At 39.4% G+C, this 26,608-nt stretch overlaps 1 protein-coding gene across 1 annotated transcript in view; it reads right to left on the reverse strand.

Moving 5' to 3' along the window:
- The window catches only part of LOC125425704 (golgin subfamily B member 1-like), a 59,076-nt gene that overhangs the window by 6,897 nt on the left and 25,571 nt on the right, over positions 1-26,608 (reverse strand). The window contains exons 15-21 of the mRNA XM_048483237.1: positions 17,557-17,710; positions 17,196-17,319; positions 15,316-15,446; positions 13,218-13,327; positions 12,327-12,495; positions 11,639-11,743; positions 305-11,092 (exon numbers count right to left, since the gene is read on the reverse strand). Of these exons, the coding sequence (XP_048339194.1) occupies positions 305-11,092; positions 11,639-11,743; positions 12,327-12,495; positions 13,218-13,327; positions 15,316-15,446; positions 17,196-17,319; positions 17,557-17,710 (11,581 nt within the window). The remainder of the gene's footprint in view (positions 1-304; positions 11,093-11,638; positions 11,744-12,326; positions 12,496-13,217; positions 13,328-15,315; positions 15,447-17,195; positions 17,320-17,556; positions 17,711-26,608) is intronic.

Below are 26,608 nucleotides of genomic sequence, written 5' to 3' on the forward strand. Positions count from 1 at the left end.
AGTTCAACAGTAAACAGTTTTCAAAAGTAATGTTCAAAGTTGCAGGCTAAATAACTTGAGGGGAGAGCTAATGGTCTGCTTGGACCATCCAAAAAGGCTATGATGGGCTTATGGAACTTGCTTGTCCAAAAGCAGTGCAGTAAGGAGGAGAACTGGGTTAGATTGACTGCAAGCATTGGTTAGATTCAACACTTAGTTTTGATATAAAGACAGTTACTTAGTGTGCAGCTTCAAATATTAAATTTCCTTAATTAAAAAATAATCTTCATTACTATTATAACACAACACACCTTTTAAAACTTACCAGCCTCTCCCTATCCATCTGAAGAGTCTCCAAATTATCTTTAAGAGAACTAATCTCATTTACGTAGTTAGAAGGTATGGAACTTGAACTCATGCCCTGTTTCGCTTCTTGAACTATTCTCAGTTTATTGAGTTCCTGCAGAAGTCTGTCTCTATCATCTTGAAGACTGGCCATAGCCCTGGAAAAGGCATCCATCTGCTGGCGATAATTCTCACACTCAGACAAAAGCCTGTTAACTTCAAGACGTTGAGTATTCAATGTCTTGCACAGATTTTGAATTTCTTCGGTGACCTCTCCAAGAGGGATGTTACCTTTCACTTCTTGAGATGCCCAACTCAAAAGGGCATTTTCTTTGAGCACACGAAAAACATTTGATTTGATACCATTCAGCTCGCTTTCAAGTCTGTCTGCTCGGCTTTTTTCAGACCTGACTTCAGAAGTATACTTGCTCTGAAACATCCTGAAGTCCTCAATTAATCGGTCCCTGTCATCTTGGAGAGCTGTCATAGCATTTCCAAAAGAGTCTATTTGAGACCTCAGTTCTTTATTCTGAACTTCCAAGATCCTCTTTTCTGCCAATTCATTCTCCAGTGAACAAGTTTCACGTTCTGAAGATGAAACAGTCACATGATGCTTCTCTTCTGGATGGACTGCATTTTTACCAGTTACTTCCTGGAACACTTGTAATCGTTTTTCATGTGTTTCTTCAAGCTGTTGACTGATGTTGTGTCCTCTCTTCTGATGATATCTATCGTCTTCCTGAGGTGGGAATTTCTCTCTGGATTCAGAAGCCAATCTCTCTTTATTTATTGATGCTATGAGAATTTCTAAGTCATGAGCTTTTGCTGTTAATTTCTCACTTTCTAGCCTTAGAGATTCTATTATCTCCTCCTGCACTTCTACTGTCAGCTTCATTTCATTCAATTTTTTCTGCAACTCACATTTTTCCTGTTCAAGACTTTTAATGCTTTCCAGTTTTCGTGTAAGTAATTCTTTCAACTGGTGATCTTTCAGGGATAAAACTTGGTTCAGATCTTCCCTATATTTTGTGAGCTGTGCCATTAGCATCGCATTTTCAGAATGAAGATCGTCTATTTGATTCAGAAGCTTCCTTAATTCTTGTTTTAGACCTTGGTTTTCATTCACACAGTCAGCTACAAGGCTCTCTTTTTCACTTAAGGCTCTCTTTTTCTCTCGCTCTAAATCTTTCAATTTAGAAAGCAAAGAATCTCGGTTATTCTGAAGAGATGTCATGGACTTTTTAAAGGCATCAATTTCACTGACCATCTCAGCCCTGTCTTGAACTGCTTTGTCAGCTTTCATCTGAGCAATTTTCAATTCATTCTGTAGCCTCTGACAAATTTCATCACATTGCTTTTTGGCTATTTGCAGAATCTTTAATTGCTGTTCATACTCAGTGATTTGCTGTCTGTTCTGAGTTTGTATTTGAGCAAGATAGCCAGATATGTCTGTCTCCTTAGATGAAAGGAGAAGAGAAATCTCTGCATCTTTCTTATTCAGCATGACCTTCATTTGTTCACAAATGGAAACTTGTTTTTCCAACTCAGCTTGGAGCTCACTTTTTTCCAAAAGAAGCTGTTGTGCTTCCTGTTCTTTCTGTGTCAAATTACTTCGCAATGCTTCCATCTCTTTTTCTACAATATTATTGTTTCTTATGAGATAGTTAAGAGATTTTTTCTCCTTTAGCAGTGCCTGAAGAGAATTTTCTTTTGACTGGACAGCAATTTCCAGTTCACACTGCTTATTCTGAAGAGTGGCATTTTCCTCCTTCATTCTGGAAAGTTCACTGAAATAGTGGGTGTCTACTGAGGCCTGCATTCCACTCTCAGATTCTTCTAGAATAGAACATTTGCTCTCCAGTTCTTGAACCTGAATAACTTTTGCCTTTATTGCTTCCTGTAACAATGCTACTGTTTTATTGCTGGCTTCTATCTGTTGTTGCTTACTTTCAATAGCTTCTTTAAACTGTGTTTCCCATGCTTTCATTTCACCAATGGCCCTGTCCCGGTCATTTTGAAGAGAAGACATACATTTAGCAAAAGCAGCTAATTTAGCTAAGGCATCATTTAGATTAGCCTGAAGATTCTTGTTCTGAGAATCCTTCATGCCAAGTTCTTCTTGCAGCTTATGGTGTTCACCAAGGATCTGCTCTTTCTCTTGTTGAAGGACATTGTATTTTTCTTCTAAGTTTAAAGATTCTTTTTGGCAAGTTGCTCTCAGCTGTTGAAGACCAATATCCAATTGTCTGTCATACTCCTTCTTTTGATTTAATATTTGGTTTTCTTTCTTTTTCAGTTCTTTTTTGTTATGTATGTTTTCAGCAGCTAGCAGTTCTATTTCAGCCTTAGACTCTTCAAGTAACATTTTCTGTGAAGAGAGCTTTTCTGTAAGTTTTTGTATCTCTGCATTTGATTTGGAAAGTTTTTCTGCTGTGTTGTTTAGATCTTTCTCAAATTTTTCACTTTTAGATTGTTGAAGTTTCACAGTTTTTTCCAGGTCTAGAATCATCTCCTGATATTGAATGGAATCTTTTTGCAACTGGTTGATTTCTTGTTGTTTTTCCTTTAAAAGTTCTCGCAATTCTTTGGTTCTGTTTTTTGTCCCATTATTGTCTCTCTGGGCAGATTTCACTTTTTCTTCAAATATTTTGACCAGACACAGATGCTGTTCTTCTTTCTCTCTAATCACACTGCTTCTCTCCACTTTTAAATCTTCCAACTGCTGCTCCAGCAGACTGTTTTGTACCTGTGTTGCCTTCAACTGATCTGTGGTCTCATCTAGCTTTTTTATGTGATTGAGTAACTCTGTCTCCAAAAATTCTCTCTCATTTTTCACTTTGTAAGAAATCTCTTGAACGTTTTCCAATTCTTCCTGTAACAAGCACTTGTCATCTTCTAGTATCTTAATTCTCTCACTCAGGCTTACTATATCCTGATTAAGCCTCTTACCATCATTTTCTAACTTTGACGTAGAGATTTCTTTCTGGTACAGCAGTTCCTCCAAATCCCTTAGCCTCTCTGAAATAAATGTATTCTCCTGTTTTAAGATCAGTGCACCCTTCTCCTTCTCTGATACCCCTTCAATTAGAACATGGATGTGTTTTAAAAATGACTCTCTCTCACTGAGTGTATCACTGAACTCAGACTGCACATCACGCTTGTCCAATTCCAGCAGTGTTTGGAGATCCTTCAGAGCAGATTTTGCCAGATTATAATCCTTACAAAAACTTTCATTTTCATTTTGAGTTCTCTCTAATGTTTGCTTTAAAGTCTCAGACATTTCCTTCAATTGCACATTTTCCTCTGTTAGTTGCTTATTCTCAACTGCCTTTTCTTGATATGCTTTCAAACACAACTGATGCTCAGATGACCATCTTTCCGATTCAGTTTGCAGCTCATCAATTCTCTTCTGTTTAGATTCATCAAGCTGTCTTAGTTGGTCATTGATGTGTACATTTTCATCAGTCACTTTTTGAAGCAGCTTCTCAAGTTGCTGTTTCACAGATTCGATTTCACTTGCTCGGTGAAGAGCATCATGCTTTTCTTTTCTTGTCATATCAATCACTTGCCTCATTTCTGCTATTTTACTACTAATATTCTCATAAGCCTGTAGCAAAGACTCATATTCCTGTTTCAACTCACTATGTTTTGCTTTCCAACCTGTCAATTCAACTGTTTGAGAATCTTTTAAAGAATTCATCTGAAAAGAAAAAGCTTCCTTCTCTTGGACCATAGTCTCCATGGTAGACTTAAGACTTTCACATGCAGCAGTTAAATTTTCATTTTCAACTAATAATCTAACATTTTCTGTCACAACAGTTTCATTTTCTTTATACAGTGAAGTAGCAGTAATGTTTTGCTTTTCTATGCCTAAGTCAGACACCAGCTTTTCCAGGGTGTGAGCTTTATTAACCAATTCTTTGTTTTGTGTTATTAGCAAGTCCACTTCATCTTTTAGTATTTTATTTTCTTTCAGAGCTTCTTTGCGTGATATTAGAGCAGCTTGGAGCTTTCTTTGAAGACGTTCCCTGTTTTTTTCTTCATCAGGACACTTCTGCTGTTGGCATTGATAGTCATCTTCATTTTTGTGTTTTCCTATCAGTTCCTGGGTGACATCTAGGGATTTACATGAGATGTCTTTTTCTTGAACTCTTTTCTGCATCTGATTATCTGAATGCAAGAACACAGTTTCCATGTTATTTCCTCTTCTACTTTCCACACATACTTCTACATTTTTGCCATCATTAGAAACTAGTAAAAGTTTCTCACGTAGCAGATTTAGTTCTATCAATAATTTTTTGTTTTCTTCGCTGCTGTGTCTTAACTCTTCTTTCATGCTTAGTAAATCTGGATTTGACTTTTCTAAACTAATACAGTCTTCTCTTTCTTGTCTCATTTTTTCAAATAACATTTTGAAATGCTTTGCTTCTTCCTGACTTTCCTGTAAACTTTGTTGCAACTGAGAAATTTCTTTCATTATTTCATTCCCATGACTAAATTTGCCTTTAAGATCTTTAGGAGAATGATGTAAATATTGGATCTCTTCACTCTTCTCTGCAATTTGTGTATTGGCCTGTTGAATTTCATGTTTCAAGCTTTCAATGTTTCCCTTTCTGTTCAGGTGATCTTCACTTTTTTTAAGGAGAGTATCCTTTTCATTATTTACACTTTCAATCACAGTTTTCTTAACTTGCATCAATTCATTTTCATGTGTTTTCTGTTGCTGCTGAAGTTGGCCTTTCTCAGTTGGTATACTAATATTGCTTTTTTCATAATTCTGGTTAAAATGTTCAATATTGTTTTTCAGATTTACTGCATTCTCTAAATCTTCCTCATATTTCAATGGCTTCTCTCTTACTTCTTTTTTAAACTCTTTGTTTTCTTCCACATATCTGGTGTGCACACTGTGGGGTTCCACTAACTCAGCCTCTTCAACTGCCACCATCTTTTCTGATTTTTCCACCACAGCATGATCCTTCACTGATGCCAGTGTTTTATGTTCCACGTTTTCATTGCAATGAAGAACTCCAACAATCTCCCTCTCTTTCTTCACAGAGCAAAAAAGGAACAAATTGGAGTCAAGCTCTTTACATTTTAGCTGATGCATCTCTCGGAGTGCATTATGTTCTTTTTTTAACAGCTCAAAGTCTTTAAATTGCTGATCAAAATCTGCTAATAGCTTGGCATGCTCCTCCTTTTCTTTCTGCATTTTTTTAGCGCTCTCCTTACGGGCAACGAGAAATGCCTGAAGTTTCTTTTGCAGGACTTTCTTCTCCCTCTGCAACTGATTAACTTGATTAATTTCAGTAGGGAGATCTGTGGTGTCGGTACCTGAGCTGTCAGCATTTAAGGTCTGTTCTGCCTCATTTGTTTCCTTTAAGGTTTCTTCTCTCTTTGCTAGTTCAACTTTGAGATTTTCTATAGTTAAGACAAACTGAGAACATTTCATTTCATATGCTTTCTCGTTCTCATTGAGTACAGACTTCAACTTCTCAACCAGAGCATCTTTCTCCTGTAGCGATATTACATTCTTATCAGACGTGCTTTTCTGTTCAGCAATGACATCTTTGAGTTCTGTAAGATTCTTCTGGAGCTGCTCAAAAAGTATAGTCTTAGCAGCCAACATTTCACTTATGTCTTTTATCTTGGCATCTTTCTCTAACAATTGTTCGTTTAGGACTTCAAGCTGGCCTTCAAGACCTCTGTTTTGAACTTCAGCACATTTACCCTGCTTCATTAATTCATCAATTTGATCCAGTAAATCATTCATTTTCTTGCGTTCCCTTGCTATATCTTCTCGCCCATTCTCCTCAAGCTTTCCAATCTTCTGAATTAAGTCCTTCCTTATTATCAAAGCTGCCTGAAGTTTCTTTTTCAAACTCTCTTTTTCCTGAAGTACTTTTTCTAGGGTAAAATTTAACTGCTCTTTCTCACTCATTAAGTTTTTAATTATAGTATCTTTGTTGGCAAACACAACTTGTGCGAGTTCAAGTTCTTTCTTACATTCATCAAGCTGTTGCGATAAATTTTCTGTCTCTTTCATACTGCTCTTCTGAGTGGTTTCTATTTGGTGCAGTTGGGAAATAGGTATATATTTTTCTTCAGGAAATTTAACCATTTCATTAGATGTGGATTCCATGGCCTGAGTAACTGAGAAATCCTCCTTTAATTGCTGGCTTAGAGAAGAAATTAAATCCTTCTGCTGGTTAGCTTGGAAAGTTAAATTTTCTATCACCTGGTTTTTCTGTTCTGCTTCTTCTAACAGTTTTGTTACTGTCTGACATTCAGTATTTATTACCTGCTGAGCATTTTCAAGTTCTTTTTCTGATTTAATAATCTTTTCCTGGAGTAAAATAACCTCCTCCTTCATGTCTGTTAATGCAATTTCCCTTTCTTCACAAACAGACTGCTGCTTACATAATGCCTCCTTAGCAATACTCAGTTTGGTTAACAGATGTTCAATCTCAGATTGGTGAGCATCTTTAACCTTCTGGAGGTCAATTTGAATCAGCTCTTTCTCTTGCCTCAGAGACTGCATGTTTTCCAGCTGATCATTTAACTCCTGTATTTCTTTGGTTCTTTCTAAAAGGGTCTTTTGCAATGCCATTGCTTCCCTTTCTTCACTGACAACCCTAGCTATTATAGTGGAGAATTTTTCCAATAGAGTCTTACTTTCAGTTATTTGTTGATCATCAATACTATCACTGTCTTTGATGAAATACCTACTACCTGATAACACAGACAGGAGTTCAGACAGCTCTTTTTTAACAAGGTCTTGTTCTTGGAGCACAGACTGAATCTGATAATTTTTTGATTTTAGTTCCTTTTCTAAATTGCTCAGTTGTTCAAGATTAGTTGCATTTTGCTGAGTTGCCCTATCAAGTTCTGTTACCCATCTGTTTTCTGATTCATGGAGACTTTGTTCTAGTTTTTCAACCTTAACCTTTAATTCACCAATTTCTTCACCCTTTAGACTAACCTGCATCTGCAATTGTTCTTTCTCATTCTTCAGCTGCAAAGTAATGACACCTTTATCTTCTAATCTTTCTTGGAATTCTTGCAGTTCTTTGGATTTCTCCTGCAACTGTTTCTCCAGTATAGTCAGGTCTTTGCTTTCTATATTCAGTTTATCAATTTTCTCCTCTAAAAGAGTTTTATCCTTAATTAAAGAGTTCACCTGTTGTTGTAATTTTTCTACTGAAAGCATGTGGTCATGACATTCTTGAGAGGATTTAAAATGTAGATTGCTGAGCTCAGAATTTAAGTATTCGATCTGCTTAGCCTGCTCGTCGCATTTTTCTTGTATAACCTGAAGAGCTACTTCCCTTGGTTGTACTGTTAACTTCCATCGTTCCACTTCATCTAATGCTTTGTGGTACTCTAATTTTGCAGAATCTAGATCAATTGTCAAAGAGTTCATTTTCTCCTGGCTAAGTGCAATACTTTCATCCTTCTCTTGTGACAGATTTTTTAAGCAAGTGGCATTTTTTTCTAATTCTTCTCTAAGCAACTTGATCTCATTAGTAAGAACATGAACATTGCTTTCTGCTAACTGCACACTGACATCTTTCTCACCTAAAGAAATAAGTAATCCAGCAATAACCTCTTCTTTTTTACTCAGAGTAGCACTAAGGTCATTTTTTTGTTCATACTGAGCAGCAAATTTGTCTTGCAAAGATAAGAAAGCGTTTTCTTTTTCTTGTGCTAGTTCTTTTAACTTTTGGATTTCTTGAGTCAGTTCATTAATTTGACTATGCAGCTGAGAAATCAGCTGCATTTTTTCCTCCTTCACATAAAGTTCCTCTCTTAGTTTATTAATTAGACTGGCACTGTCTAAAGGAGACAATTTTCCCATCAGTGTCTCGCTAATATCATTTATTAATTTTTTCTGATCACTTATTTCTTTTTTTAGATTCAAATTCAGTTCTTCTGCATCTGTAGTTTGCTTCCTCAAAGTCTCACACTCAATGTGTGTGTCTTGGAGTTCAGTCTTTAATTTACTATTAAGCAAAGAAGAATTATTTAACACCAATTCCTTTTCAAAAATGTTTGCTTTCAATTGTTCTACTTCAGAGGTCAGTGACTCTACCAGTTTCTGATGCATACAGGAAGACTCAGAAATGTGTGCTTGCAAATTAATAAATTCTTCTTCCTTCTGTTTTAATAAATCATCTTTCTGTACAATTGACTTATTAAATTCTTCTGTCTTTTCTACCATAGCTTTAAGCTGGCTTTGAAGATCAGAAATTATTTCCATATTATCAGACAGCTGAACTCTAAGCAAAACAGACTCCTCAGATTTATCTTTAAACAGTTTTAATTCTTGTTCTTGCCTTTTAAATTCACTTTCTTTGCCTTGCATTTCTTGCCTAAGCTGATCAGTTTCACAACCTAGAACCTGGACTTGACTCTGAAAATCTGAAATCATTTGCAAATACTGCTTTTCTCTTGCATCCTTAGTCTCTTTCATTTGCTGAATAACAGCATCCTTCTGAGAAAGGAGAGCCTCTTTATCCTGAAAACTACTTTTTAATGTTTTTATTTCAGTGACCAGAGTATCAATTTGGCCCTTCATGGCTAAAATATTAAGGCCTTGCTGTGACAACTGTGCATTCAATGCAGCTGTCTCCTCACATTTTTTCATTAAGGAAGCATTGACTGTTTCAATATCTGTTTTAAATTTTTCATTTTCCAATTTCAGCATATGAGCTTCATGCTTCACAGACATAATTTCATTCTGATGCTGTGTCAACTGATGCTGAAGAGCATCACATTCACTTGATTTTATACTGCAAATAGCCAAAACACTGTCCTTTTCACATTTCAAAGCATCTACTTCTTTGCCTAATAATTCTAGTTGATGATTTAATGCCGCACACTCTTCAGTTTTCTTTGCAATCTGCCTATAAAAATTCTCCAATTCTAGTCCTTGAGACTGTAGAGCAGAATCTTTTTCTTCAATCTGTTGAGACAATTGCATGCCTTCACTCTGAACCCTTTCTAGTTGCTTCTCTAATTCTGTCATATTGACTTGCTTTTCTTCTATCTGCTTAACTAAGGCATCATGAAGCTCAGTCTTTTCGTCTAGAGATTTGCATTTTATTTTCAGGTCCATTCCCATATCTTGTACATCTTTTTCCAATGACAAAATTCTTCCTTCTTTCTGACTGAGATGCTGAACCATTTTATTATACTCTGACACTTTCTGACTTAGCATCGCTTCGCTTTCCCGCTCTCTGTCTTTGGCACCCTTCAGCTGACTGCTGTATAATTGAATTTCTTCCTCTAACTGCTTTGTCATCTCCCTGCTTTTCAACAGCTGACCAGCCAAAACACCACATTCTTTTTCTTTCTCCAGCAACATCTCAGCAACTGAATTTTCTTTTTGCTTGATAAGGCCCAAGAGTTCTTCAACCTTGTTCCTTAGAATCTCTTTATCAGAGCTGACCTCTGAAATCCTTTTTTGGCATTCCAGAGCACTGGCAGACATCTTGCTATCCATCTCTGCCATGGACTGAGCACGTCTCAAAAGTTCACACTCTTTAACGTCTAATAATTTTGACAGACTTTCATTCTCACTGATGAGCTGCTGCTTTTCCTTCTCCATGGTATGGACCTCATTTCTAAGACCATCATTGGCTTTCAGTTGATCCACTAAAGCTTTTTCTTTCTGTTCAAGAACTACTTGCAATTGCTTATTAGTTAGGGTGTTGTTTTCTATTTCGGATTTAATCTTTTTAATTATTTCCTGGTTCTTATGTAACTCACTATTAAGTTTGTTCAACTGCAGTTCTTTGGCATCCAGTTCTCCAGCTAACTTAAGCTTTTCCTTTTCCTTCTGCTGTTCCAAATCTTCAATCATGTATTGCAACGAAACTATGCGCTCTGATTTTTCTTGTAAAGACTTCTTGGTGAGTTCTAGATGCTCAATGTGTTCAGCAAGCTGTCTAGATAAATTAACCAATTCTTCCTCTTTTTTTGCATTTTCTAAAATTAGTTGATTATATAAATCCTTCACAGATTTCAGTTCATTCACAAAACTTTGCTCTTTGTTCTCACTCTCCTCCAGCAAACTATGCAGCTTCTCCTTTGCAGAAATATGTTCGTCAAGTTGGGATTTGAGATCATCTGTTTCCTCCCTATATTTTCTCTCAACTTCTTGTAACTTTTCTGCTGATTTACTTACTTGTTCTTTAAGCAATTTAATTTGCGACTCACATTCCATGAACTTGCTGTTATATGTTACATCTCGGGCCTTGATGTCAGAATGAAGATTTTTAATTGTTTTGCTGCTCTCTTGGATTTGCCTGACAAGTTCTTCATTTTCTTTGGTTTTAGCCATGTTCTCAACTTTCGCCTTGGCCAATTCTGATTCTATTGTATTAAACTTTTCAGAAAGTAGTGAGATTTTTGTGCTTGCATCGTTCATGTCTGATGTTTGTACATCTTTCAACAACTGGACTTCCCTTTCAGCCCTGGTTCGTGCTTCTTCCATCTCTCGCACTTCATCCTCTTTGCACTGGATCTGGTGTTTCAAAATATTAATCTGTTCAGAGTACTCAGACATACTGGAAGAAAGAGCATACATTTCTTTGTCTTTCTCGACTAAAACTTCTTTTAAATTGTCAATTTCTCTTTCACATCTCTGGAGATCTTGAATGAGTTGAGATCTTTCATCCAAATGGCATGAATTCAATCTGTCAAGTTCTTCGTTTGTCTGATCAAGATCAAGTTGTATTGCTTCCATGGCAGCATCCTGCTTCAAGGTCTAAACACAAAGATAAATAATGCTCATGAGTGCTTAAAAAATCAAAACACTCTACAGCTGTTGGTAGGATCCCCAACAGAATGTTTGTTTTCTTTTGGACAATTGTTTATCCCTTTTGAACAGTTTTACAATATTTACTAGAAAACTGTTAATCCCCAATATTATGTTTATTTATTTCATTAAACTTAATATCCCCCTGTTCTCAACCCAATGACCAGGCTCAGAGCATCTAACAAATCAAAATATTGATTAAAAACAATAAATTAAGTTGATAATAACATTAAAACATTCCACTTCTTAAATTATATGGCTTCTCAAAGTCACTTAAGATTTAAAATGAATGCGCAATGAGGCATAGTGGGTTGCTGTTCAAGAATAAAAGCCTATTGGGCACCCTTAACTTCTTTATAAATTGATGTTTGTAGCTATAACAACAAAGAAAATATATCATTTTAATACACTAGGTACAAGTAGGCAACGAGACATAAAACAATATGCACAGTTTTCTTCTAAAGATTAATTCTATATACATATATAAACACTTGCCTTATCTTTCAAGGCAGTCATTTTCTCTGTTAAGTCATTGATAACAACTTTCTGTTCTGTGCATTCTACTTCATAAGTACTGCACTTCTTCAAGGTATTTTCCAGCTAGGATAAAAAAACACAATTTTTACCAATTCACGTAATTACAAGTTGGAACCTGTAAGAACTTGCAGAAGACATTTCACCCCCCCCCCCCCAATTATTTTATCTTTCCCTATTTCCTGCTTCTTTAGGATTGCCAGCTACAGGGCAGGAAATTCCTGGAGAATTGGGAATGAAGCCTTGAGAGGTGAGGTTCACAACTCCAGTTCTAGATTCAAGTATCCAAAGATTTTACCAACTTTGATATTAGAATATAGATGATGAAGAAAGGCAGACACTGCACCCTAATGTTGATCTTTATCTTACCCAAACACTTTCTTTCCATGATTAATCATAAAATTTTACCTAAAGTGTTCCAAATATGAAGACCTACTTAAACGGACCCTTCCTTTTTCTGGTTAATTACAGCTATATTATTATACCATTTCACCTCTACAGCTATATTATTATACCATTTCACCTCTAGGTGAAATGCATAGATTTGGGGAATTTTAACTGACTAATTTTGCACCATTGGCCTTGGCCTTATTTTTTATCTCCTGTGACTGGAGCCGCCCTTTTATTTCTTCTTGACAACAAAACTCACCTTTTGTTCCATCTGCAAAAGTTTTTCACTTAGTTCTTTGTTTAGAATTTCTTTCTCTTGAAGTGAATTGCTCAGGTCTTCCGTACATTCAACCTTTTCTGCTGCGATCAAAAGTTTTTGCTCCTTCTCCCCCAGTAAAGTTTCAAGCAAACCATTTCTTTCATTTAACCTGTCATTAAGACAAATTTCTGGACTTAGCAAATATTGGCTTGTACCCAACCATATGTGTATGAAACAAATAAGAGCTTTCCTGAGTCTCTTTCCATTCTGGCATCCCCTTCTAACACCCGAAAAGATCATGCATATAGGTACAAGACCTGTAGGGTATGTGTTTGGTCACTGCAATAGGAAAGGAGGAAGAGGTAAAGTCACTTGATGTTCACTCTTCCTTCACTGGAGCTGTGCTTATGGAAGACACAGGAGTGATTTCACACTTCACCCTATCTTCCCTGCAGCATCATGTCCTACATGACTGCTCCTATGTTCAGCTCCTACAACACCAGGAATTATCTTTCCAGAAATTGGTGAGAACTATCAAAACAGATACAAACATTGGGGGGGGGGGGGGAGAGATCAGCACATGTGGCTGGATAAAGATCACATTGGTAAGCATTTTTAAAGAAACAGCTCTTTACCTAACGAACAAAACAAAATTTAAATTATCTCTGTGTACCTGGAAACCAGATCAAACCATTTTTTTACTGAAGTACCATAAAATAACATGAAAAAAGTTACCTGTATGCTACCGTCTAAAAGCTTTGATAAGTACTCCTCCCCAAGTATTTACTGCCAATTGAAACATCCTTAAACTTGTATAAGGTATGCAAAATAATGGAAACCTGGGTGATTGTGTGTGTGTGTGTGTGTGTGTGTGTGTGTTTTATACTTAACCCTTTAAGTTGTTCATTCAAACTGGAAACAAGAACTTGGTGTTTTTCTGCATCACGTGCTTGCTGGTTGCGCAGCTGTGTAAGCTGAGACTGCAAACGCTCGTTTTCATTCTGCAAGGATATGATGAAAATGACATCGATTGAGAGAAACAACTGAGTACCTTTTAAGTTATTTGAGTTAGAATCTATCATTGCAACTTATTCATTACAATGCAGGAAAACAACATCAAGGATTATTTTCCCTAGTACAAACAGCTCAGATGCACTTTGAAAGTTTTCTCCCATAGTGAGTTTATCATGAGATTACCAGAATTGACAGAAGCTACATCATCTTCATACAGAAGCACACCATGCACACATACTGTGTGGGAGCAGCTTACTTCTAGTATGAGCCATCTAAAAGTGCAAGAAGTTTAGCAAACAACAAACATTTGATACCAAACACAATATTAATTTGAAAATCCCAATTCAGTGTGAATTGCAGGCACTTTGTTGTGCCCTGCCCTCATTGAAAATCACCCAGTAATCAGGAACGAAGTGTGAAATCAATTGTGAAGTGTGATGCTGGGTGAAGCAAGCAAGCTCCACTGACACAGTCAGTTCTGCAAGCTAAACATGTTAGTCTACCCAGCTTCACAGCACTACTGTGAAAGGTTTAACTGCAAACCAACAGCAACCATAAGCAGAGTAAGCTCATACACAGTAGGTCAGACAGTGCTGGGTAGGTCAGACAACATAACAAATCTCACTTCTAAGAAAAATAAATTTGGGAATGGGCAGGACACACCTGTAGAACCCTCAATAGCTGCCCTTCTTCCTCTACACCAAATGCCACCTGTATTGAAAGGCTTTGTTACAACTCAGATAACACATTGAAATACTATTAGCTGCTTCGGCTTGAGAAAAATTATGTAAATAGCATATGTAAATGGCATATGATTACACGTGCATTTTTAGTATGTTAAGGAAACTGTTAGTAACACACTTAGGTCAACAGACAAAACATTTAAATCACTCTGTTTACAAAAAGTTTAAAAATCCTAACACTGCATGCTTTACTTGTTTGAGGTGAAGCCTTGTAAAAAATTATGGCTGTGTTTTGGTGCTCTGACACATTATAGATACAGTTATCCCTTACACATCACAACTTTTCCCATCACAGTTTTACTAGACCGCGGGTCGGCCTAAGAAATTAAATGGGAATTTTGGGGGAGACACAGGAAAAGTTTAGAAACTCATAAATGCATAAAATGTATGTATAGTATTGTATAATATCAACGTATTTTATCTTTTAACACAATTTCTTTATAGAAGTTAAAATGAAAGGAAAGAAATCAGACTTATTCTCTGGTACAAAGGTAAGGCCAAATTTCTTTTATGCAGATTTCCACCCAATGGTGGGATTCGGCAGGTTCGCACCACTTCGGCAGAACTGGTTGTTAAAATGATGCTTGTAAACAACCAGTCGTTAAATTATTTGAATCCCACCACCGGAACCGGTTGTTAAATGATTTGAATCGCACCACTGTCCACACCCCCTAATCCCAGCAATGCGGAAGGGATAATTGTACTCTTCCCACATTCACACAACATGGCAAAGTAGGAGACATTAAAAAAAAATAATTTTCTATAACTTGATTATACTGATTTCTCTTTTTTAAAAGTATAAACTGGGACAACACTATATTCATATCATTTTCACTATTTTCTTTTATCTCCCCTTGCAATCTTTAGAAGGTTAAATGAAATAACCTCCCATTGTTCATATGCCTATTGCTATTTAAATGCCATTTTGACTTTACTGTCTGTTCCTTTTCTTTTGCAATTGCATGAAAAAAATTGAATTTGGATAGATGTCTTTATCCCATAGAATAAATCCATTACCTTTAAGCATTTTAAAGTCATGCAATATTAATTAGAAGATTATACTTTAGCAAACAAAGCTGGTAACAGATCTGAGTGCTACATAGATCCAATAATACCAAATACTGTTAAAAGAAAGGTTTCAAAGGTGAAAATGCTGTTATTTCGGAATATCTTACTTTAAAAAAAAAGAAACCCTAACTATAACATAGCACATAGTTCTGCCAGTTCCATACCTGTAGAGCTTCCATTCTGCCTTGGAGCTGCAGTCTTTCTTCCAAGCCCCGACAACGTTCCTCCAAGAATAGAATTTGTTCTTGTAACTGATTTCTTTCCAATTCCAACTCTTCAACTACTGTCCGTAAACCTAATTCATTCAAAGTATGAATTTTTATTTGAGATGTCGCCTTATTAGAAGAAACTGCAGTTGATTAATTGAACGACTTACTACAGTAGTTCTTAAACGATGGGTTGGGACTCAAAAGTTGATCACAGTTCTCTTGTGCATGGATCTCAAACCATGAAGGTAAACTGAGAGAGAGAAATCTGGGAGTCTCAACAGCAAATCTGAGTTTGCCTCTGGGACCCCTTCTGCACATGCAGAATAATGCACTTTCAATCCACTTTCACAATTGTTTGTAAGTGGATTTTGATATTCCACACAGTAAAATCCAGCTTCAAAGTGCATTGAAAATGGATTGAAAGTGTATTATTCTGCATGTGCGGAAGACTACCTTTGGATACTCTGAAGTGAAGGAATTAGAGTGTTATACTGGGAAAACGCCAGTTCAAACCCCAATCCTTAAAAGAATTTCACTGAGTAACCCCAGGCCAGTCATAATCTCTCAATCTAGTTATCTCACAGAGTTGTTAATATGGATAAAAGGCTGCAGAGAAAACTTTCTATGCTGCCTTCATAGAGAAAAAGTAAAGTTTCCCCTTCAGTCATGTCCGACCCTGGGGTAACACTGCGAGCAGAGTTTATAGGCAAGCCTCTTTTGTGGAGTAGTTTGCCATTGCTTTCCCCGGCTATTCTTTACCCCCTAGCGATGAGCTAGGTACTCATTTACCGACCAAGAAATGGATGGATGGCTGAGTTGACCATGAGCCAGCTGCCAGGATATCTGACGCACAGAGGGCTCGAACTCTTGACCGTGTGAGTGGCAGTGCAAGCACTTAATCGCTACACCATGCGACTCTTCCTCATAGAGAAAAAGTAGATTTAAATGTTACATAATGATAATTTTATAACTATTAGTAACAAATAAAAACAGCCTGAAAATGAAAAAAAAAAACCTTCCCTGTAATAAGACACTGACTAACTGATTAAATGATTGCAGCCCTAGTATTTTCTGCATCTCATATGGTCCATTTTGAAAAAGAAGGGATTCCTGATTTACAAAACAGCTTTTGTTTTATTAAATTTGAAAAAAAAATTGGTCTTAATGTATAATTTCACAAGGAAAGTTTTAATCTTCTCTTCTGACCTTTATTATAAGAGCCACAAATACCCATTTTAGATCTGGGGTTTCAGTAAGATACAGGAGAAGAATGAATAACGTGAAATATGCCCACTTTCAACATCGCTTATAATAGAACTTTAGCAGTCCCAGAAAAGACAACATTAATGACTTCCTGAAAAAGTCTTTTAACTTCATGAAGACCAGCTGTGCACCAGAAATGTATCGTTTCTCATAAATTATTGTTCTTGAGATAAAGTCTTGTCTGTATCATAAATATATGAATCTTATGTGAAACGTGAAACAGAAGACCATAAACAGAGAAGAATGGTTGGTCATGGAGCAAGATATGGAAGCACTTTCACAAAAGGACTTGTAACATAAAATAACAGATATCTTACCATGAATGATGATAACTTAATGCAGACATGAGAGTCTGAAGTATTAAACAACTGAATTCTAGTTCTGAACCAAAACTAGACAGTTCATCCAGCACGCACATGCTTCAAACTAAAACAAAAAGGCAAGCCAACAAAAAATTCAACATAGATAACAAGCACAAACACAACATGGTTTGTTAGTTGAATTTGAAAAACAAAAATTATACAAGACAGATGCTGTGCATGCTTTAATAAACTGCCTAGTGGTTGCCACACCTGCACTAGGGGAAGTGTACTCTGGCCACCAACCTCCCATATTCTCTCCTTCAGCTGAATCAGTGCTATCCAAAGTGATATTCAGATCTTCGTAGCACTGTTTTCCATCAAAGCCATACTGTTCCTATATGAGAGAGGAGGGGAAAAGCCCATAAAACACTTGTTGTAACAAGGGGGAAAACATCATATTACTTTAAAATGCTCCTTAGTTTAATGAACCAAACACTTCATACCACTGGAACAAAATTGCTCATGTCCATATTCATCACCCCTTGCACATGCAGATTACAACACCACACATATCTATGAGGCTGCTGACCACACTAATGAAAATGTGTATTCGTAAAGCAACCCAACATACCTGAAGTTTCCTGCTGGGCTGAGCACTTTTCCTTCTCTCCGGATGCAGCCTGCCAGTCCCTTGACCTCTAGCCAGTTCCTCCTCCAGCTCCTGCTGCCCTAAGACTATGGCTGGATCAGAGCAGCCAGGAAAGAACCAGTCATCCTCCATCAGTTTTGTGCCACAGGAAATCAATCACAAATCAGACAAACATCTTGAACACATTCGCAAATGGGATCAGTGACACAGGCAGAAGATTGTGGGAGGAATAAAAGTTAGAGAAACACTCCATATCATCATTCACTTTGTGGTTACCCCCTCTATAGAGCATACAGGGAAAATGTCCATGCTATTCTTTAAAAAGAAGCTATATAAGTATAAATCTCTTGGGCAAAAAAATTCACACAGAAAAATTATGAGACTGACCAAGAGGGCATCCATATTAAACCTACACTGAAAAGCTCACTACAAGTGATGTGAATGGTAAACACATCCCTTAATATGGTAATGTGAATGGTAAACACATCCCTTATTCAGGTTAGTTTATATTTGTGTGGAACTGAAGCAAATCTTACTTGTCTTTTTAATATTAAAGAGAGTTATTATTACAGGTACTATGGGGAAGTCCAAGTCTGCACTGCCTACAACAAAATGAATCAAGCCGTATCATTGGTCAGACTCATTTGTTAATAACAATAAATCATAAATTTCAGAAAATGGTAACTTAACTTCACACACCAAGAGATATGTTTTTGGTCTTAAGGAAATTCCCATCTGTTTTGTGATCCACAAAGCACGAATAGGTGACAAGTTTCATGTAAAGCAGACAAAAGTCAGCATGACGAAATGAGGGCAAAGTTGGCTCCATACTTTACACGCGGTTAAATCAGTAAATAACAAAACTGTAACTGTTCCTTGTGAACAAATAAAGAACCTTTTTTTAAAAAAAGGTAAAAAGTTAATTTGTCCATTTCTCAGCTACTGATTGTTACAAAGCTTTGATTTAAAAAGAAGCCAGATTCAGTAAATTAATTTAACTGTTATACTCTGGGTTGGATCCAAAAGCATCCTTGCACAAGTCTTTTTTATATTAAAGCTAAGGAAAAAAGGGGGTCTACAATTTTTTCATGAGGGTTCTCTGACCATTAGAAGTAACTTTAGAGTGCCATAGGAGGTGGCAAAAGGACAGAGGGAGGTAAAAAAGTTCAATTTGGAAAACAGTTTTGCTCCCAGTTCTCAGGATTCCATCTACTGATTTTAAGTAAATAGAATACATGCATTTGAAAATGCGCATTTCACAGAGACTCGGCCATGTGTCCTGTTGAGTGTATAGGAAGGGCAAACCTGAGCTTTGGCTGTATAATACATAAAATGAGATCAAAGTAATAGTTTCTTTAGGAGCTGTGAAATATCCTTTTGTTTAGATTTGTCAACTGAAAAATGAACTTTTTTTATATATACCAAAAGGACTGGTATATATAATTTTCAACTATTAATTTAACTGCAGAATTTTAACTCATTACTTTTAATTGGCACTGCTCAAATGTATCAGCCTTAATCAGCATCTCTTTAATAATTCACAAATTATAGCTTTTTTGTTCCCCTCCTAGGCTGTGTGAAAGCATCTGAAGCAGGTGCTGAAACAACCATGCATGTGTAGCGCTTGTTATCATACTCCCACATACTTATAAGTGTACAGATATGCTTCCCCGACACAGTTTATTTAACATATGGTTCATATGAAGATTCATAAAACAGTAATATGAAACCAGCAACACCAACATTAATTTCAGTTACAGACTCATCAAGGGTCATTTTGTGGCTGTGGGGTGAGGGGCCAGGTTGTCTTCAACCACAACAACTGGCAGTGGCAAGGAGCCTTTTGGGCAAGGGCCCAGCAGCCTCCGCAGAGAGCCAGTCAACAGCTGACAGCACAAAATGTTCTGGCAGATGAGGGCTGGAGAGAACCTGAGAAGTGCAATCTTAATTCTGAGCCACTTCTTTAGGTCACACTGCTTGGGCCCAGCCACTCAGTCAGCTTTGGACATTGGTGTGAAAAGGCTGGTGACCAGAACCAAAGGAAGACACATGGAGCAGTAGAAAAGTGGATTGGGCTGAAGCAGACCAGGTGGCAATCTCCCTTCATCCTCAAAAAAACCCAGAAGTGATGAATTGCAGAGGTAGCAAACAGAAAGCACATGGCGGCAGCAACAAACTCTATGGCTGCACCCAGCGGCCTCTGCAACAATTCCCCTGGGCTTGCTTCTACATCTTCCCCCCTTTTTTCTTTATACAGGTAGCACCATCTTCTTATTCCTTGGGCCAATCTTTGGACAAATGAGGTGGTGTGCAACTTTGCCTTTTCAAGATTTGAATGGGGCCGAAGTAGCCCAGTAGGATTTGCCCCACCTTCCTGCCTGTGCTTGGTCCCTCCTGTTTTCTTCCCAGAGCCTACTCCTGCAACCAGCTGAAATTCTACAAAAGAAGAAAAGGTAGAAGAGGAGCCGATGCATTCACTCTCCCTGGCTTTAAAGCAGGGGTCTACAACCTGCGGCTCTCCAGATATTCCAATTGACCATGCTGGCAAGGGCTGATGGGATTTGTAGTCCATGAACATCTGGAGAGCCTCAGGTTGCAGACTCCTGCTTTAAAGCCTCAGGGCCCTGCGAGACTGACAAAGACAGACAGACAGATGAACAGATGAATCAAACCATTTCAGGAAGAAGCATTTTTGTCTGTCTAGCTAGGATCAAAAGTGCTTAGTGCCAGTTTTGGGAAGAGGGCCCTTAGTCAAACAGGCCTCATCAGGGGACACCATTCTGTTTTTGTCTTATATAATTTTGTGGCCTTCTACTGTTCTTTTTTCCTGTCATGGGTTGTGCCACCAAAAGGGAGCAGCTCAGTGGCCAAGCAGCCAGTCCTGGCACTGCCAGATGCCCAAAACATTAAAATGCCACAGGTAGCTTCCCACACCACCAAGAAGCAACACAGGACCTCATGGGCTGCCCCCACCCCAGAAGTGGTGTATCTACAGAAAATGGAGCCCAGGGCAAAAACTGATTTTGCCCCCCACCCCGCGAGCATCCATGGAGGCAGCAGTGATCATGGAAGGTTCTTTCACTCCTGGAGAAAACTACGTATACCCAAATAAATTACATTAGAGTTGCACACCTCCAGGAAGAGCCCAAATTACAGAGGCCTGACCGCCTGGAGAAAATGACTGCTTTGGAGGGGCAACTCGATGTTTTCCTACTCAGCTTCCTTCCATCCCCAATACACACACATACCCCACATAATACCTGAATCTTATAATTTCCCAAGCCACCTTTCTCCCCAATAGGAACCAAAGTGGCTTGTATCATGCTCCTCTCCTCCATTTTATCTTTACAATAAAGGTGGGTTAGGCTGAGAGTGACTGGCCTAAGGTCACTCAGTGAACTTCCATGGCACAAGTCAGTGGGGGGAACAGAATGGGGGGAGGGAGAGATGGGGAGATAGACAAAAAGGGCAGCAGAATGATGGGAATGGAGAGATCAAGCAGAGAAACAGAATGGGGAGAAAGGGAGAGACACAGGAGAGCTGCCGCCGCCGCTGTCACCTTCCCCCATAGGGTCTTCCCTAAAGCCCCTATCCCCAAAGGCAAAAGAGGGGGCCACCCGGGGGAGGCTGTAGTGGCTGTCCTGCCCCACTGCAGTTTCCAGAAGTGCTCAGGGAAGGAGGCAAGTGGCAGCAGGCAGGTGAGCAAGCAGGGTGGAATAGCAGCAGTGGGCAGGCAAGTGTGCGAAAAGGGCAGGCAAGCAGCAATGGTGGGCAAGCAGAGCGAGTGGCTGCGGCGGGTGAATGAGCAAGCGGGGTGGGTAAGGTGGAGGCAGGTGAATGGGGGGGTGAGCGTCGGGCAGGTGGCCAATACACCCCCTACGTGACACAGGCAAAAATATGTCATGGCATATCTTGGGGGGCAGGAAGGACACTTGACCAAGGTGAGTGGCTCCTAGGTCAGATGTTCCCTCCCCACCAAGATATGCCTCTATGCCTATTAAAGGTTAATAAAGATAAAGATAAAGAAACCAAGATATGCCATTGTACCCCAGAAATCCGCAAGCACCAGCCCTGCATTTATGACTTTCTACTAGGCAACCACATTCAGCATCTTGAATTTTGGAGGGCAACTCCCAGGCATTGGTGCACCTCATGGAGCAAGGAGAGAAGCCTGGCTCTTTTCCAGTGGCTCGTTGACCCTTGGCTGGGATGGCACCCTCTTGCTCAGAGGCACACATTGCAAATGCCATGCAGCCAGCCAAGGGACAGCAGCAGGCTCTGTCTCATAGTGAGTCCCAGCTCTCGGAGCTTGATGCTTCAAGGAGGCATAGATCTCATAAGAAGAATCACATTAAGCATCTTAAGTTGCAGCAAGACAACTTATGTCAGGCTACACCGTCTTCATCTGCCTACTTGAAGCATGGCTGGCACTTCTCTAACCACCCTAGAAATGTCTTGATGGACCAGGAGCTAAGAAGTGACACAGCTCCTATTAATTGTGACAAGCCTTTCACAAGTATGCCTCACACAGTGAGCAGCCCAAGTGACATTCGATAAATAGAAAACTCTAGTGCATTGACCCTTACATCAAGGGCAGACCAGACCCACCCAGAGCTGCAAAAAGGGGGCGTTAAACAGGAGATGGTTCACATGTGTGCTAGGATTACTATCAGGGCAAGTGCTAGCATACCTACTGTAAATAAATATAAATATAAATATAAATATAATAAATAATAATAATAATAATAATAAATTCAATTACAAATGTGACAGGTTTTTCAAATATCACCCGAGACTTTCCAGTCCCCATGGCCACAGTGGCAGCTGACACCCCTCTAACACCAGCAGGAAGGAGGATGGGTCTAAAATCCCCCCTGCCCTATCCCCCATGCTGGGAAAATAATGAGCCCCCTGTCAGTCCAGGGCTGACCACCCTCCTGGCTTACACCCCCATTTTCACTGGTCCCCTCTGCTTGATCTGTACTACAACCAAACCACCATCTATCTTTGGGAGAAATGCATCCAGGGGTACTGGATCCCCTTAACAAGCTTCCACATTTCCTTGGGAGTCCAGCAACCTTCAATTCATCCCACCTATATCATAGCTGACAACAGTGATGTAGGTATAGATTTTTTATAGGGGGGTTTGGACGCAGGACCACACCCTCACCCACCCCTGGGGGAATGGCCACGCCTCCCCAAGCCCCACCCCTGGCCTCAGTGCTTATAAAAGCAGCTCTCCGAGGCCAGGGACAGCAGACTCCCTGCCCCACCCCCACCCCCGCCGGCTGGGCTCCCAGCCAGCAGCCAGCAGTCCCTTCTGCCTTCCCCTTTGGGTAGAGGCGTAGCTTGGGAAAATGGAGCCCGGTGTGAAATCTGAGTTTTGCGCACCCCGCACCCCATGGGCGGCCACTGTGATGCTGGAATCCACCCCCAAACAGCATCTCTTTCAATGGTGTTTAAACTAGGGAGCCCAGCTTCTCCTTTTAAATCCACCTTAAAGGGAGAATCTGGGGTCCCCAGTTAAAACAACACTGAAAATGATGCTGTTTTAGGGTGGATTCTCCCCCACCCTGAAACAGCATCACTTTCAATACTTAAACTGGGGACCTCAGATTCTCCTTTTAAATCCATGCCGAAGGAGGTGGACTTCAAATGAGAATCTGGGGAAATGGGGGGGGGGGTGCCTGCTGTCAGGGGTGCAATTGTTAAGCTAGCAGCACCAAACTTTCAGGGTATCTTTAAGAGACTCTCCTGATGATACCCCCCCCAGGTTTGGTGAAGTTTGGTTCAGGGAGTGCAAAGTTATGGACCCTCAAAGGTGTATCCCTATCTTCCATTAGCTCCCACTGGAAACAATGGGGGCAACCACTTTGGGAGTCCATAACAGATGGCCTGCTTGAGGATCTGTGGGCCCTTGGCAACAGCTAGGATGCAAGAAGTTTAATTCCATTCCTCCCTCCATGTGGTGCTCTTACTCACAGGCGGTGTCTGCTTTCCTGGCTTTCTCCAGAACAGTTGGGGTCAGTGGATCTTAACTGGTGTTCACAGCCATGGTTTTCCAGTACCTCATCTCTGAGGGAGAGGGGCCTAGCATCAAGACCATGGCCATTCACCTGGCACCAATCTTATTTTATAGCAAGGTTTGACTTCTGCCACTCCTTTGGTGCCCATTGGGTGGATTGGAAGGTTGGGAGAGGCTCTTTCCACCCTCTCCCTGCCACACACACCTGACACTGGAAGGCCAATCTCCTTCCCAGTGCTGGTCATGCTTCTTCAAAAGTTTTCAACAGTCTGCTGGTCTGATTTCAAGGGCTTCCCTATTCCAAACTGCATTCATTGTACCACATGGGGGGGGGAGGGGCTTCACATGCAGTGCCTCCTGGCATAACCTCTCAGGCCATGTCTCTGGGATGTTGACATCCAGGGTCCATACTATGACGATCCTGAGCAGATTCAAAACAGATCAGAGGGGGTGCAGATTGCACGTGTCTCAGGACAGCCCTCCACATCCACACAGATGGCATTTATCTCACCAGATTCCAGTTTGCTGGAGTCATGTGGGAAAGTGTGGCAACCCTCAGACTTTATGGCACTTTGGCTGCTGAGATACATCTGTCCCCTGCCTATATTTGGGCTACTGGCGGCTGAAAATCCACTGCTTATAGATTCCACATCTGCCCCAGGAAGGCTCCTCTACATAGACTCTCTCTTTATTTTCTCCAGGATTGTTCTACAAGCACTTCATAGTACCCACAGAACTCTGGAACTGATTTACTTAATGTTATCCAGACACTTGTCCAGACACTTGTTCTCACTCCTATTTATGGCAAGCAGTGTTTTCTACTTTCTATCGTGTTTTCTACTGCCTCAGCCCCCTCCCGCCCCTCCCTTGCATGCCACCCCTGCCCTTCCTCCACTAGGGTGGGTAGGCCATGTCCAGATGCCAGGCCCCCTCCCCTCCCCTCTCTTCCATGCCACCCCTCACTCCCTTCCCTCCCTTGCATGCCACCCCCCCTCCCCTGGACTCTCTTTCCCAGGATTTCACTGATGGATCACAGCCATTGCCATAAATGGCCAAGAAGTTTCAGTGGCAATCACCACATTACCATAACAAATACTTTATGAAGCCCTCTGTACTTTTGGTATTTGATACTAGCACACTTTTAATCTTGGATTCTTTGTGAACAATAAAAACCATTGAATAGATTTAAATTATTTGCTATAGTGTTCATACATTATTGTGTTGTTTCAGCATCTGTAAATCAACTACATACACACAACATAGACAATAAAATAGCTGGTCTTAATGGAAACCTGAGTTAAAGACATATACTGAGAGCAGTCATCCCTCTTGTGATCTCCAGCTCTCGGAAAGCAATGATTGTCTAGCTTTAAATCTCCCATTGAAATAAATGGACCTGAATTCTGAAAAAAAATTGACAAGATTCTACCCTAGGTTTTGACATTAGAGTTATATCATCACTTATATCAGTATAATGTCTATTAGTAAACCTTGAAAGAGATTCAAACAAATGAATGCTATCACAGGACCATGTCCTAAAACAACAGCTTGACTTGTTCTTAAAAATTGTGACGAATTATGACTGCTGCATTTATAGTTTGAAAGCTCTTTAGAAGTATTTAGTGAATGTTTATTGAAATATATTCAAATGTACTTTTCCAGAGAAAGTATGTGGGAATAATCTATTTTTTAGCACTGGAAGTATGATTTGTAATCTACTGTATAGTTGCTTGATAAATATGGAGTCAGCTATTAGTACAAAAGAGAATGAAGAAAGAGGATTATGCCAATACAAATAAAAAACAAAAATTGCATAAGGGAAGAAAACAGAATTAAAAAACAGCATTTGTTATGTATGCTTCTAACAAAATAAATTCCATACAGAACCACAAGCAGCTCTTATAACATACTAATGGAGATTTCCCACACAAAGTGATTTACAGAGGAAAATCAGCAACAGTATTTTATAGGCTGTTGTGGCTGCAGAATCCTGCATGCACAAAACTGATGGGAAACTATGTTCTCAGTGGCTGACCAAATCGCAGTGTAGGTTAGGACTGGAGGGGGAAGGGACATCAAGTGCTCATCAGGTTTAACCATGAAGGGGGAAAAAACAAACAGAAAGATCATGCATAACCCAAGGAAAAATACAAATTAAATACTAACTGGATACACAGGATATTCAATATTTGACTATATTAATGCATAAGGACCCAAAGGTGACAAGGACAATTCAGTCCCCAAATTCTTAGCTTTGCCTTTCATCTACATTCATGTAAAAAGACTAATAGGTACTATATTCACATACTCTACCCATTACTCTAGTGGCCTTCTTACTAAGAAAAAAAATCAGTTTAGACCTCCCAAATCCTTTTAGCGGGCATGAAAAATCTACAAAGGGTTAAAAAAATGTGGCTATATGTCAGGCCTGGCTCATGTTGGGCCTGGCATCCCAAGCCTGTGGCCAAGGCCACCCCTACACTTGTTATCTGTGGCCTGAAGGCCCTGCTGTTTTTCTATAGCTGCTTGTAACTAGAGAATTAGGCAAACCTTCCCCTCATCTCTGCGGCTTCCTGGAGATAGGGAGGATGTCTGTCGTGACCTTGGCTTAGCCATAACAATGTTGCATTCACACTGTCTTTTCTTATGAGAATTACTGTAGGAATGGTGGGGGGGGGGGGGAGTACTTAAAGGGGCAATGTTTGAAGATATATACTGGGTGCAGAAGAGAGAGTGCCAGCTCTGGCTCCTTGAAACTTGGGACCTTGGGACACAGTTCAACAAAGCTCTAGAAATATTCCTGAGTCTTAATTATTAACTGGTGTATCAGACCCTTACACTATAATCTGTCCTCATAAATTATGGTTTTCCAGTGTCCTTGTCAATGATATCAGCCCTTGCTTAGATTTTCATTAATGCTTTCAATATTAAACATTAATCAATATTTTAAAATATAGATTTGAGTTAGATTTCAAATGAACTATCTAGTTAACAGAAAAACTAAGAGAA

Source organism: Sphaerodactylus townsendi, linkage group LG02, assembly GCF_021028975.2.
Source record: "Sphaerodactylus townsendi isolate TG3544 linkage group LG02, MPM_Stown_v2.3, whole genome shotgun sequence".
In the NCBI taxonomy this organism is placed as follows: Eukaryota; Metazoa; Chordata; class Lepidosauria; order Squamata; family Sphaerodactylidae; genus Sphaerodactylus; species Sphaerodactylus townsendi.